The sequence below is a fragment of the Salvelinus namaycush genome, unplaced genomic scaffold (assembly GCF_016432855.1).
Source record: "Salvelinus namaycush isolate Seneca unplaced genomic scaffold, SaNama_1.0 Scaffold1165, whole genome shotgun sequence".
In the NCBI taxonomy this organism is placed as follows: Eukaryota; Metazoa; Chordata; class Actinopteri; order Salmoniformes; family Salmonidae; genus Salvelinus; species Salvelinus namaycush.
In genome coordinates this window covers 64,667-79,916 of record NW_024057859.1, presented here as the reverse complement: position 1 = coordinate 79,916, position 15,250 = coordinate 64,667, and the positions used below count along the sequence as shown (strand labels likewise).

Below are 15,250 nucleotides of genomic sequence, written 5' to 3'. Positions count from 1 at the left end.
TGAACCATGCTGGTGCTTCTTCCCGAGCTAGCATCCGCCGAGGCCGACGAAGGGCTGTCAGAGAGGGGCATTTTTCCATGCCTCGTCTGAGGCTTTGACATATTTGGCATATTTTGTTTTGGCGATACAATAAATGTTTTAACTTCCAACTCACTATTAACGAACAGTTAAACAATGTCAAAATGCCTTAAAACTGTTTGAAAGTTCGAGGACACTACGCAGATGCGTCTTGTTAGAGCTTCGCCATTGGCGGAAGTCCCTCTCATATCATCATTCTTAACAGTCATCGTCCAACAAGTCTTCTACTGTTGTTTCTTCTCCATTTCATGCACAACACATTGGAGGGACACTTCACATATGTAGTGGGTGTACTTTCCATGTTACAGTATTTCCTTTATAACATTTATAATGACTACATAACTAACAAAACAACATTAGTGTTCTTTAGATCACCTCTGACCATTCCCCACGTTTTATGTTAGATATATTGTTCCAGTAGTTGCTTCTGAACGTGTTAGAATTTCGTCGGGAAAAAGTATTCTTGAAACAAAGCAAAGGGCGTGAGTTGTTAACCCCCACCAGTTCCCTCCTCCCCCCTCTGCGGGAGAGAGGGGGCGGCAGCGTAGCCTAGTGGTTAGAGCGTTGGACTAGTAACCGAAAGGTTGCAAGATCGAATCCCCGAGCTGACAAGGTACAAATCTGTCGTTCTGCCCCTGAACAAGGCAGTAACCTACTGTTCCTAGGCCGTCAATGAAACGAAGAATTTGTTCTTAACTGACTTGCCTAGTTAAATAAAGGTTAAAAAAAGAAGGGATCTTGTTGAAGTCATTCATTGCAAACCTGATCTGACCTATTTGGATCCTCACAGGACAGTCTGTAATCCCGACATATTTCAAGCTGACTACCATTGTCCGTGTTCCCAAGAACTCCAAGGTAACCTGTCTGTAGCACTCACATCTGTGCTTTGAAAAGTCTGGTCATGACCACATCAACACAATCATCCCAGACACCCTGTACCCACTTCCGATTTGCATATCTCCCCAACAGATCCACAGATGAAGCAATCTCAATTGAGAGGGGAATAACTATGTGAGAATACTGTTCATAGACTACAGCCCAGCGTTCAACACCATAGTCCCCTCCAAGCTAGGGACCTGGGACTGAAGACCTCCTTCTGCAACTGGATGCTGGACTTTCTGACGGGCCGGCCCCAGGTGGTGAGGATAGGCAAGAACACCCTCTGCCACACTGACCTTCAACACGGGAGGCCCTCAGGGATGCGTGCTTAGTCCCCCTCTTGTACTCCCTGTTCACCCATGACTGTGTGGCCACACACGACTCCAACACCATCATCAAGTTTGCTGACGACACGAAGGCGATGAGAGGTCAGAGAATTGGCATTGTGGTGCCAGGACAACCTCTCCCTCAATGTCAGTAAGACCAAGGAGCTGATCGTGGACTATAGGAGCAAGAGGGGAGAGCACGTCCCCATCCACATTCAACAGGGCTGTTAAAGGGTCTTGCTCTGACCCTACCCACAATCACTAGACTGTATACAAACCATATGCACACACACACACACTACATTCACACTCCCACACAAAATCCACACACACACAAACCGACACAACCCAAACACACATGCGTACACATTACACACTCTCACAAACAAACACACACCTTTACACTCATTTGCTGCTGCTGCTCTGTTCTTTATTTTGCTCTTATTATTATCTATCCTGATGCCTAGTCACTTTACCCTGCCTTGTACATATCTACCTCAAATACCTCGTACCCCTGCACACTGATTTGGAACTGGTACTCCTTGTATATAGCTTTATTCTTGGGTATTTTATTACACTGTTACAATATATACAGTACCAGTCAAAAGTTTGGACACACCTACTCATTCCAGGGTTTCTTTATTTTTTACAATTTTCTACATTGTAGAACATCAAAGTATGAAATACCACATAAGGAATCCTGTAGTAACCAAAAAAAATCGAAATATATTTTATATTTGAGATTCTTCAAAGTAGCCACCCTTTTCCTTGATGACAGCTTTGCACACTCTTGGCATTCTCTCAATCAGCTTCATGAGGTACTCACCTGGAATGCATTTCAATTAACAGGTGTGCCTTGTTCAAAGTTAATTTGTGGAATTTATTTCCTTAGTGCTTTTGAGCCAATCACTTGTTTTGTGACAAGGTAGGGGTGGTATACAGAAGATAGCCCTATTTGGTAAAATACCAAGTCCATATTATGGCAAGAACAGCTCAAATAAGCAAAGAGAAACGAAAGTCTAATATTATTTTAAGACATGAAGTTCAGTCAATCCGGAAAATTTCAAAAGCTTTGAACGTTTCTTCAAGTGCAGTCACAAAATCCATCAAGCGCTAGACCCAGAGTTACCTCTGCTGTAAAGTTCAAGTAACAGACACATCTCAACACTAGCTTGGAGATCCGTTACAGGATGTCTGTCACCCCACTGAGCCCCTATTGCAGGTTAGGGGTCACATCCACTTGAATGTCCTTCATATGACGAACCTCCTACAGAGCAAATGAGGAAAATATGATATATTATGATTTATGTTAGTAACAATACAATATGGGAATTTTATCCCAAAGCTACCTACAGCTAACATATATATTTATGTATGTGATCTATGTAAATAAAGGAGTATAACACAGCTGTAAAACTGTGAAGGACTATATGGTGGAGGCCTACCCATTTCCCAGGAGCATTGTAAAAAGTGGATTTGGGTACAGTGTTTATTTCCCCCTAATATCTTTGAAGATTACACCTAAAATAATTAGGCCTACTTCTTTCTACTGCTGATCTGAGACCATTAGGGTTAAACATTACAGATATAAATGCAATATATGGAGTAGAAAAGATTGCCTGCCCACCAAAGAATCAACATACGTTCTACATGGTCTATTTCTATCTGAATGTAACACCTCAATCAAGCTTGTGAATTGATCGTTAAGTCCTGTTTGTCAGGTAAAAGGTCATTAGTGGCCTATATAAGCCTCATACAGGCCACGGGAAGACATTACCTGTTGATAACACAGACTATTCTTATGATCATGGGAGGTGTGAGAGAATTACTGCTCTTTGTGATGACTGTGGGGGTTGTCAAAGGTTGGTTCACTAATGTTTTATTTGGATTGAAGGGATTTGTTCGGGAAATATGCGGAACTTTACAAGTGTGAGATTAAAATTTGACTGTCTGTTTCTTCCGCGTTGGTCAACTTTTATTCTTCACTGCTATTAATATATGTAGTTATTTTGTGTCAACTCCACTTCTGTTAACACTTTCTCCTCAGTTTCTTGTTACCCTGTTGGAAAGTCCCAGAAGCAAGAGCAAGTCTCTCTGCAGAGCAGACTTGGAGGTAAGTGTTTCTTTCCACAACCCTTCTAGCTTTGTACTGTGTCTATGGTGCTGCTGTGTTTGACACTCATTCAACACCATAGAGTAACTCAGTTGTCTAAATAATGTTGTCAAACCCTTTGATTTGGTCATTTTGCTTGTGTACCTTAACCTACGTTTTTCAGAGCTGTCATCAAATGACGTCTCCATTGTGCATGCCCTGGCCTTGCTCCGATCCATAGGGTCTGACGCTAAACAAGACAGAGAAGGTACGGCCTGAAATATATACTTTTAAATCTGTGTTGCGCAACATGAACCCAACATTCGAATGGCAATTTGGCCTAGACTGTGTAGAACAGCTGTGTTGCTGTAGAATACCCAACTGTTCCTTTATGTTTTCTCTCCAGAGTATTTAGAGACTAATGAAGTAGAATCCCAAGCTTCTCCAAACCTTGGTAGCTCTATGGCAAATGATGCCCTGTCCTCTGACGACGCTACCTCTGAAGCTGCCACTGGCCCGTCTGACGACGCTACCTCTGAAGCAGCCACTGGCCCGTCTGACGACGCTACCTCTGAAGCAGCCACTGGCCCGTCTGACGACGCTACCTCTGAAGCAGCCACTGGCCCGTCTGACGACGCTACCTCTGAAGCTGCCACTGGCCCGTCTGACGACGCTGCCACTGGCCCGTCTGCCGCTGCCACTGGCCCGTCTGACGACGCTACCTCTGAAGCTGCCACTGGCCCGTCTGACGACGCTACCTCTGAAGCTGCCACTGGCCCGTCTGACGACGCTAGCGCTGAAGCTGCCACTGGCCCGTCTGACGACGCTAGCGCTGAAGCTGCCACTGGCCCGTCTGACGACGCTACCTCTGAAGCTGCCACTGGCCCGTCTGACGACGCTACCTCTGAAGCTGCCACTGGCCCGTCTGACGACGCTACCTCTGAAGCTGGCCCGTCTGACGACGCTACCTCTGAAGCTGCCGCTGGCCAGTCTGACCATGCCATTGAGGAACTGTTCACTTCTGCTTCTGAGCCCCCGTTGACCACAAACATGGATATCTGATGTGGGACATGGTGCTCGGGGTCCATGCAAGAGTTCATGGGTATTCTAGTCCAGGTTGTGTGTGTGTAACTGCATTTTCTTGTTTTGGATCAATTAAACGTTAACTGTAATACTTGTGTCCTCAGTATTGTTTTGACGGTTCCTACTTGGAGTTGAGGTCTATGACTTGAGTAACTGTGGTGATGGCAACATTTATTTTGCATTATAATCATGCTTTGGCATCAGCAATATGTTTACTTTGACCCCTGTGCTTAAATCACCATTTGCCTTAAGCTACATTTGGTTAAATTATGCTAGTAGCATCACATGACGTGGAATGGGTTCTAGTTCATTTAAACTTGATGGTTGTGGAACTGAGTTTTTGGGGTTTGTACATATGAGGCTGTTGCTAGAATCGGGGTTAATGGTGTCAGTGCTAACTAATATCAGGGTTGTCAACTTGCATTTAAATGACTCTGCTGGGTGTCTTCTCTCGTAACTGACTTGGTTTCCTATTAGTGAATGCTTACATGTAAAACCAGCTCTCGTATCATTAGCCCATCGTTTTGGCGGTTGGTCTTCATATCCCAGTGCCAATCCAAACTTTCAGGTTTAAATAAGTCAATGCTAACCTGTCTTAGCTGGCAGGCTGCTATCAGGTCCAGGCTCTCCCAGAGTTGCTTGTAGCGCCGCTAACCTAGGGTTTGAGGGCAGGAACAGTTTGACCAGGATTTCCCACCCACTCCGATTTACATGGGATAAACCATTGGAGGAAACCGGTAAATTTCTATGAGAAGCGTGAGGAAGTCTGTTCATACAGGCCTTCTCTAGCCGCATGATGAACGCTCAGGGTGTGCGTCGTAGCAAACCGTACTTAGTCGCCATGAATTCAAAAAGCACGTACACGCAGCTGGGCTTGACAATCTAGACCCTCTATTTCTGAAACTATCCACCGCCATTTTCGCAACCCCATTACCAGCCTGTTCAACCTCTCATATCTTCTGAGATCCCCAAGGATTGGAAAGCTGCCGCGGTCATCCCCCTCTTCAAAGGGGGTGACACTCTAGACCCAAACTGTTACAGACCTATATCCATCCTGCCTAAGGTCTTCGAAAGCCAAGTTAATAAACAGATCACTGACCATTTCGAATCCCACCGTACCTTCTCCGCTGTGCAATCCAGTTTCCGAGCTGGTCATGGGTGCACCTCAGCCACGCTCAAGGTACTAAACGATATCATAACCGCCATCGATAAAAGACAGTACTGTGCAGCCGTCTTCATCGACCTTCAAGGCTTTCGACTCTGTCAATCGCCGTATTCTTATCGGCAGACTCAACAGCCTTGGTTTCTCAAATGACTGTCTCGCCTGGTTCACCAACTACTTCGCAGACAGAGTTCAGTGTGTCAAATTGGAAGGCCTGTTGTCCGGACCTCTGGCAGTCTCTATGGGGGTACCACAGGGTTCAATTCTCGGGCCGACTCTTTTCTCTGTATACATCAATGATGTCACTCTTGCTGCGTGTGATTCCCTGATCCACCTCTACGCAGACGACAGTATTCTGTATACATCTGGCCCTTCTTTGGACACTGTGTTAACTAACCTCCAAACGAGCTTCAATGCCATACAACGCTCGTTCCGTGGCCTCCAACTGCTCTTAAACGCTAGTAAAACCAAATGCATGCTTTTCAACAGTTCGCTGCCCGCACCCGCCCGCCCGACTAGCATCACTACTCTGGACGGTTCTGACCTAGAATACGTGGACAACTACAAATACCTAGGTGTCTGGATAGACTGTAAACTCTCCTTCCAGACTCATATCAAACATCTCCAATCCAAAATAAATCTAGAATCGGCTTTTTATTTCGCAACAAAGCCTCCTTCACTCACGCCGCCAAACTTACCCTAGTAAAACTGACTATCCTACCAATCCTCGACTTTGGCGATGTCATCTACAAAATAGCTTCCAATACTCTACTCAGCAAACTGGATGCAGTCAATCACAGCGCCATCCGTGTTGTTACCAAAGCCCCTTATACCACCCACCACTACGACCTGTATGCTCTTGTCGGCTGGCCCTCGCTACATATTCGTCGCCAGACCCACTGGCTCCAGGTCATCTATAAGCTAGGTAAAGCTCCGCCTTATCTCAGCTCACTGGTCACGATAACAACACCCACCCGTAGCACGCGCTCCAGCAGGTATATCTCACTGGTTATCCCCAAAGCCAACACCTCTTTTGTCCGCCTTTCCTTCCAGTTCTCTGCTGCCAGTGACTGGAACCAATTGCAAAAATCGCTGAAGTTGGAGACTTTTATTTCCCTCACCAACTTTAAACATCAACTATCTGAGCAGCTAACCGATCGATGCAGCTGTACATAGTCCATCTGTAAATAGCCCACCCCAATCTACCCATCTCATCCCCATATTGTTTTTATTTACTTTTCTGCTCTTTTGCACACCAGTATCACTACTTGCACATCATCATCTGCTCATCATCATCTGCTCATATATCACTCCAGTGTTAGTCTGCAAACATTTTCTTACTTTGAAACTATAGCCTATTTATTGCCTTACCTCCTCACGCCATTTGCACACACTGTATAGACTTTCTTTTTTTCTATTGTGTTATTGACTGTACGCTTGTTTATTCCATGTGTAACTCTGTGTTGTTGTTTGTGTCGCACTGCTTTGCTTTATCTTGGCCAGGTCGCAGTTGTAAATGAGAACTTGTTCTCAACTAGCTTACCTGGTTAAATAAAGGTGAAATAAACAAAAAATCCCAGAGGATCCCAGATGGCTAACAATAACATATCCTGACATAATGTAAACGTTATACATTAAGCTCTCTCCCTCAGTGACATGAATTAGTATATTTCATATTCTCAGAACCCAACAGTAGGTTTTAAGGTGTGGCTGCATGTTTGTCGTGGACGCATCGTCACTCTTGCTGTTCTTTTTCCAGATTGCAAGTGAAACACCTTTAGATGTAAGTGCCAGTTGGTAACTTTTCCTCACACTTGCTTGTTTAAGGTATGGATGCAACACCCCAGTATGTCTGCAGGGGCTGGTCACTGAGATTTACCATGTTACACATGCTACTAGACTAACCTTCCAAGTAAATATGTTACAAGTCTGAACTGGCCGTCCTTGTCTTTCCTCAACTAATTGAAACCTCAGGGACAGACATGCTAACGACTTTGATGTCAGAGCTGCCATCAGCCCTCTACACCTCGCTGTGAGTAAAGCCTACCTGCTCCTGTAGTGGTCTCCATATGACAAATGGCACCCTATTCCCTATTTAGTACACTACTTTTGACCAGATCCTTATAGGCCCTGATCAAAAGTAGTTAACTACATAGGGAATAGGGTGCTATCTGGGATGCAGGCATGGTGTTGATTTTCCACAGGAAGTTGACTGTCCAGACAGACTCACACACCAAATTCCTATCTATTCCTGATTAGTGTAAAATACATGCATATTCTACACAGTGATGATGAGGATGATTTCCTTATTTTGCCATTTGAGTTAATCAACCTCAGAGGAGAAGTAGAGTGTTTGTTTCTCAATCCCACGCTTGGCAGGGACCTCAGATGTTGATGCTGGGCGGGAGCAAAAACGGGCTCCCGATTGAAAAACTCTGGTCTACTTTAGAGGTCTAGCACTGTATTTCTGTTCAGAGTGTATCTATTCAGGCGTACCACTGGACTTTGCTTGAGACTGTGTTTGTGTTTCTATTCAGGCATACCACAGCCACCACCATGCTATGGAGGTCCTGGTTCAGTCTCTGCTGGATCTAGACGTGAGGGACAGCCAGGGGCGCACCCTCTGGACCTGTCTGCCTTAAAATGCCATGTGGAGTGTGTTGACGTCCTCATCAACCAGGGAGCCTCCATCCTGGTTAAAGACTTCACCCTAAAGAGGACCCCCATCCACGCTGCAGGTACACATAGGATGAAATAGAGCTTCTGTAATTAAAAAGTTTTCCTGACCAAGATGGCCATTTGTTTGGTAATGTTGCTAGGACGACAATGTCTACTCTAGGGATGTTACATGGTATAGTGTGAACATGCCCACTAGACACTGATCTAAGGTCATTTTTTGTCATGTTTTCCACTAATGATTGATGATCTAGGGAGGGTAAGCTGATCCTAGATCAGTGCACAGGGGAGACTTCTATCCAGAGCCAGGTACACAGCTAGCAGGTGACAGGCTTCGATGGCCTCAGCCCCAAAATTCTTTATTATCTGCTGTGTTAACATCATGAGGATGTCATCTACCAACACCATTGTTCTAGAAATCTGTCTGTTCATGTGAAGGTTATAGTCATCCAGCAATCTGCTCATATCCTCTCTGTTTATCCTCCTCTAGCTACCAACTGTCAATCATCTGACATTCTTATATCCTCTCTGTTTATCCTCCTCTAGCTACCAACGGTCAATCATCTGACATTCTTATATCCTCTCTGTTTATCCTCCTCCAGCTACCAACGGTCAATCATCTGACATTCTTATATCCTCTCTGTTTATCCTCCTCCAGCTACCAACGGTCAATCATCTGACATTCTTATATCCTCTCTGTTTATCCTCCTCCAGCTACCAACTGTCAATCATCTGACATTCTTATATCCTCTCTGTTTATCCTCCTCCAGCTACCAACGGTCAATCATCTCACATTCTTATATCCTCTCTTTTTATCTTCCTATAGCTACCAACGGCCAATCATCTCACATTCTTATATCCTCTCTGTTTATCCTCCTCCAGCTACCAATGGTCAATCATCTCACATTCTTATATCTTCTCCGTTTTTCCACCTCTAGCTACTGAAGCTCAATCATCTCACATTCTTATATCCTCTCTTTTTATCTTCCTCTAGCTACCAACGGTCAATCATCTGACCTTCTTATATCCTCTCTGTTTATCCTCCTCTAGCTACCAACGGTCAATCATCTGACATTCTTATATCCTCTCTGTTTATCTTCCTCTAGCTAACAACGGTTATTCGGAGTGTTTGCGTTTGCCTATTGGAAATGCTGACCTCCAGAGTGCAGTGGACGTTCAAGACGGGAATAGACAGTAACTCATTTGGGTTTCGGATACAATTCCTGAAATAAAGAGATTTTGACACTAGGTCTTCATCCCAAATGGCAACCTATACCCTACTTGGTGCACTACTTTAAACCAAAGCCATATGGGCTCAGGTCAACAGTAGTGTACGATATAGGGAATAGGTTGCCATTTGGGACTCAGCCTGGTTATTACCAGTTTGTAATATGACCTGTTGTCTTGTGTATCAGAACCCCTCTGATGCTGTCGGTGCTGAGCGGACACACAGACGGTGTGTACTCACTGCTCAACAAGGGAGCCAGCGTAGAAGCCAAAGACAAATGGCACAGAACAGCTCTACACAGAAGGGTAGTGAGGAGAGCTGGCTGTACGCGCTCACACACAGAAAGAGAGGGGAAGGCTTGTTCTGATCTAGGGATGGGGCCATTGAACTACTAGGGATGGCTTTGGTGTGGGATCTAGCATGGAATATAAATTATGCCCAAATATACCTATTATGAGTCCTTATTATTTAATAGATTATGAATTATTCAAATCCATTCTTGTCTCCCCTCCCTTCCTCCTAGGCGGTGACGGGTCACGAGGAGTGCAGCACAGCGCCAGCTTCCTGGATCGGAAAGGTAAGGGGCGGAGCCCTGTCCACCTGGTGGCGACGTCCGGACACATCGTGGTGCTGGGATGGCTTCTACACACCGCCCAGTCAGTGTGGACCCTCCCCGTCATCACAGACAACCAGGGCTACACGCCACTACACTGGGCCTGCTACAACGGTACGTACTGGACAGAGGGACAGCGAAGTGGGCCCGAGGCCACAAACAAATACACACATAAATATAGCGTGTCTTAAATCACCACAGCCAGCTTCGGGAGGGCACGAACCGAGACAGTCGCACAGGAGCCTTAAAAGTCCCTCAGACTGAGAGAGAGAGAAAAGGGGGGAGGGAGAGGGGGAGGAACAACAGGCTGGCTGGCCCACACTCATCCTCTCGTACCACCAGGTGTCCTTCCAGCAGATACTGGACTTCAGAGGAACTGCTGCTTCTATACCCCATCTTTACCTTTACCCACAAAGGTCCTAAACGGTAGAAAGTGTCCGGCCAACAGATAGACACCTTATGACGGCAATAACCTGTAGTCCAAGGGGATAGTAGCACTTCACTGAGAGCAAAACAGACAGGGACCAAAAGATGTGGAAGAAGCATTTTCAAAACCTGTTTTGACTGTAGAAATTGGGCTGAGTGTTTGGGCTGAGAAAAGACATTAGGAGTGATGTTTCATTTAAGTTTCATGAGAGTGATTGTCATGTTTATCCGCACACTAAGAGAGTCAGAACGCACCTAGCCTCTTGTCTGTAATCCATGTGGGAGGAGGGGAAATCATACATTTTTTTATGAACAAACATTTTAATAAAATCATTCATGTCTTAAGGTCTATGGGAATCAAAACATCATAGGATTTGCTCTCATGAGTAATTGTAAAGATTTAATGCATCCCAAATGGAACCCTATTCCCTATGTAGGCTAGTGCACTACTTTTGATCAAGATCCATACACTGGTTGGCTGACGTCACGAAAAACATGCGTGCTCATCAATGCCGGAATGCGTGTATCTTGTTATGACTCTAAACCTCAGCTAGCATGTGCTCATTATGCAAATGTCTTTGTTTGCAATTAACATTTAGAGACTAAATATAGTTTACATGTTGTCAATGTTCTAAGTGAACCCTGTCTATTTACCCTGTCTATTTTACCCACAGTTACATGCAAGTGTTGTTGCTAAACAACCAACCCGTCTATATAGTCCCACAGTGGAGGTGTCATAATACCCATAAAACCTAGCAGTCAAACAGGGAGGGAAATGGTTCCAAAATATTTTTCCACCATTCATTTTTCCCATAGGCAATTTTAGAAACACATAAAATAAGGTCTGTGTTTCATGTGGGCTTACCCTGGTGTGACATTTTTATAACCATGTAAATATCTCACAGACAAGGTGACTTTTAGCAATACATTTGGCTCTATTTACTCTCAGATTTGAAATTTCTAATTAGCATCAAAGTAGACATGCAAAACTACAAATCCCTGCAAGCTCCTAAACGTCATTTCTAGCTGACATCTTTGCTAACAGGTATTGTGTCAATTTAAAACTTGCACTAAACAGTTCACAGAATTGTCCATTTAAAGAAATGTAGCCAATTTATTAATTACTACATTTAGCTAACATTAGATAGTTAATCAAGAGATTCTTACCTTTGCCTCAATCAGCATGATCATCGTGGCATTTGAAATTCTTTATGATAGCCACATTAACAGCTAATTAGCGTTTAATATTTGGGGGGTAAATACAGGCGAATATGTTGATAAAAGTCACCTTGTCCGAGAGATTTACACAGTTATCAAAATGTCACACCAGGGTAAGCCTACCTGAAACACAGCCCTTATTTTAAGTGTTTCTAAAATCCACTATGGGAAAAATGTATGGTGGAAAAACAATTGGAACCATTTCCCTGCTTGACTACTAGGTTTTATGGGGATTATGACTCATTATTGTGCCACTCTATAGGGCTCTGGCCAAAAGAAGTGCACTATATTGGAAATAGGGTGCTATTTCGGACACAAGCATAGATATGATGCACTATGATGTGACCATAGAAATAGAATCACTAGAAAGGATAGAGCCTCTGACCATGGCAATTTGACTGGTAAACTGAACTGTACACCTGACATGATGTTCTGGTGATTCTATTTCTATGCATATGATGCATTGTGATGTGACAATGAGTGTTGGGTTAATGGTGCTTTCAAGGCAAGTGATCTTGGTCAAATCATGACTTCCATGATCTTTAGGTCAGAAAGTTGGAGCTCTAAAAAGATGCCAGAGTTTTTGTCATTGTTTTGTGATATCCAATTGGTAGTTACGATCTAGTCTCATCGCTGCAACTTCCCAACGGGCTCGGGAGAGGTAAAGGTTGAGTCAGGAGTCCTCCGAAACATGACCCGCCAAGCCGCGCTGCGTCTGACTTGGAAATCCAAGTTGGATGACTGTTGAAAACAATTTTTCCCTGCCGGAGTTAGTTTTTTACCCCGATTGTCTTGAACACACTGAAGTCGGAAGTCAGAGAGTTCCCAGTTGTTTTCAACATGGCTAAAGGCGACACAGTAGGTGACTTCAAAACATGACTTTGTGCTGTCTTTCAGGAGTCAGAGGTCAGTGGGAATGACCTCACCCTCATAGACCTGGATGACCCCATCAATGACGGTGATGTTATGAAGGAAGACAGGTAAGTGATTTACACCAATGACACATTTGTGACTGGTTACAGGATCACATAGGCCTACAGATACAGATTATGTAGTAGGTCAAAGGTCACCGCCTATGGAGAGGTAGGCCCAGAGCCATGTATTTAGAGAGATGGGACATCTATCTGCATTATGTTGCATTTGCATCAATATGTATACATTACATGACACAGTATAATCAAAGATATCCATATGAAAACTGCTCCCCATGCGCAATATTGACATTTTAAACAATAATATGTAACTGAACATCTATTTTATAATTGACTTATAATGAAAGGGTAAATGAAAGGCTCAAAGCCGCTAACATGGAGTCCTTCCTAAAAGTTTGCCAAATTCTCTCTATATATAACTCTGGATAGGCCGAGTCATCTCAGAGTATTGAAACCATATAATTCGAGTGATTCTATTCTAGTTCTAGAATGGTTCATTCTACTTCTATGATTCTAATTCTATAATTGGAACACATCCTCACACTCACATTATAGTGACCTTAGAGCAATTCCTTTTTCTGTATCTAGATCTGATAAAGATCACAGAGAGGTTGAGAGACAGACCAAGTTGGAAGAGGCTGTTCTAGAGACAGATATCCCAACTCTGTCACTAGAGGCTGAAGGAGAGATTGAGATGCAGGAGGCTGATCTGAAGACAGATGGCACGTCTCAGTCACAGAAGGTTGAAGGAGAGAGTGAGTTGGACGATGCTGTTGCCATCCCACCTCAGTCACAGGAGGTTGAAGGAGAGAGTGAGTTGGACGATGCTGTTGCCATTCCACCTCAGTCACAGAAGGTTGAAGGAGAGAGTGAGTTGGACGATGCTGTTGCCATCCCACCTCAGTCACAGGAGGTTGAAGGAGAGAGTGAGTTGGACGATGCTGTTGCCATCCCACCTCAGTCACAGGAGGTTGAAGGAGAGAGTGAGTTGGACGATGCTGTTGCCATCCCACCTCATCAGTCACAGGAGGTTGAAGGAGAGAGTGAGTTGGACGATGCTGTTGCCATCCCACCTCATCAGTCACAGGAGGTTGAAGGAGAGAGTGAGTTGGACGAGGCCATTGTCATCCCATCTCAGTCACAGGAGGTATGATGTATTGTGTTTTGTGTTTTAATGATGCATTGAAGATTAAAATTACAAATGAATTGTCCAAGCTTGAGCTAGTAAAGGTCTTCTAATCTAGGAGGCCAAAGGAGAGAGTGAGTTGAATCAGGTTGATCTGAAGACAGCCACATCAACTCTGACACTGGAGGTCGAAGGAGAGAGTGTGATGCAGGAGAGTGATGATCTAGAAACAGCCGGGCCATCTCAATCCCAGGAGACTGAACGAGTGGCAAAGGTAAATGCTTCCAGATAACAGTGTGTGTGTGTACATTTCTGTTTGTGCATGCAGACAGTAGTTCGTAAACAGACATTCTGTTAACAGTGCTATGGCGAATTTGATTGAATTCCAGCCTAAGTCTGCTTTCTGTCGTCCCCATCAGGCTGCAGTGGTGACCTTCACTACCGTGACCCACAAGGCTGCAGCCTCCCAGACCAGCCTCACCCTCAGCAGGGGAGAGAGAAGCTACCCAGACCTACACACCTTTGTGCAGGACATGAAGGATGGGCAAGTTTCTCTTTGGCTTCCCCATTTACCCCCTAGATATGTTCCCTATTAGAGCCTTGGTCAACAATAGTTCAGTATTTAAGGAATAGGGGCCATTTGGGATGCACCCATAGGGACAATCTCAATTGCATACTCTCTTCTCGCCTCCTTCTTAAAACCATTTGGATGAGAAAGCCCTCCCTTTTGACCTTCTCGTCCAATGGGTTTTGAGAAGGAGGTGAGTAGATTGAGATTCTCCCATAATCTCGGGCAAATACAAGGGACTCAACTGACCAAATGACCAATCAGGGATGTTTGGATGTGGCCTAGTTCCGTAGAGGTCCATCCATAACGTAATCTAAGAGAATAGAGGTAATGTCATGTAGTTTAATTGTGTACCTTTATTTACTTTTCAGCCATTGGAATCTGCTGAGTGAGAATATGCGTGCCGGGGTGAGTTATAGTCACTTCTAAAGTAGTTAATGTTGGTAAGATGGACCAAACATTCCAAACTCTTATTGGTGGAAATCGTGCAGGACCTTTAATTCAGAGGTTCCCAACCTTTTTCACTCAGGCCCCCCTTTCCAGCATTGGGGAACATCCTGAACCACTGCTTTAATTGACTAGCTTGAGTAAACACATGGTGCAGCAGTGCAGCTCCGTTAACAAACTAACTCTGTATGGTCTTTTAACATTTCAGATGAGCAGACATGAGTTTAGTGCCAGGTGCATGGATATTACAAATTGGGTGATGGAGTCTACATCCACTGTGGTCATTCCCGCCCTTGACCTCACCATGCAGATCGAGCTCTCTGATTCGTCAAGCTCTTCTGGATCAGGAAGTAATGAGGCAAGAGAAGTGAACTCTCTTGGCCACAGCGTCAGATT

The 15,250-nt window shown here is 44.4% G+C and overlaps 1 protein-coding gene across 1 annotated transcript in view; it reads left to right on the top strand.

The window, feature by feature from the left end:
- Positions 1-3,084: 3,084 nt before the first annotated feature.
- The window catches only part of LOC120035949 (polysialoglycoprotein-like), a 58,954-nt gene continuing 46,788 nt past the window's right edge, over positions 3,085-15,250 (top strand). Inside the window, exons 1-4 of the mRNA XM_038982435.1 lie at positions 3,085-3,145; positions 3,331-3,396; positions 3,560-3,643; positions 3,782-4,364. Coding sequence (XP_038838363.1) covers positions 3,085-3,145; positions 3,331-3,396; positions 3,560-3,643; positions 3,782-4,364 — 794 coding nt within the window. The remainder of the gene's footprint in view (positions 3,146-3,330; positions 3,397-3,559; positions 3,644-3,781; positions 4,365-15,250) is intronic.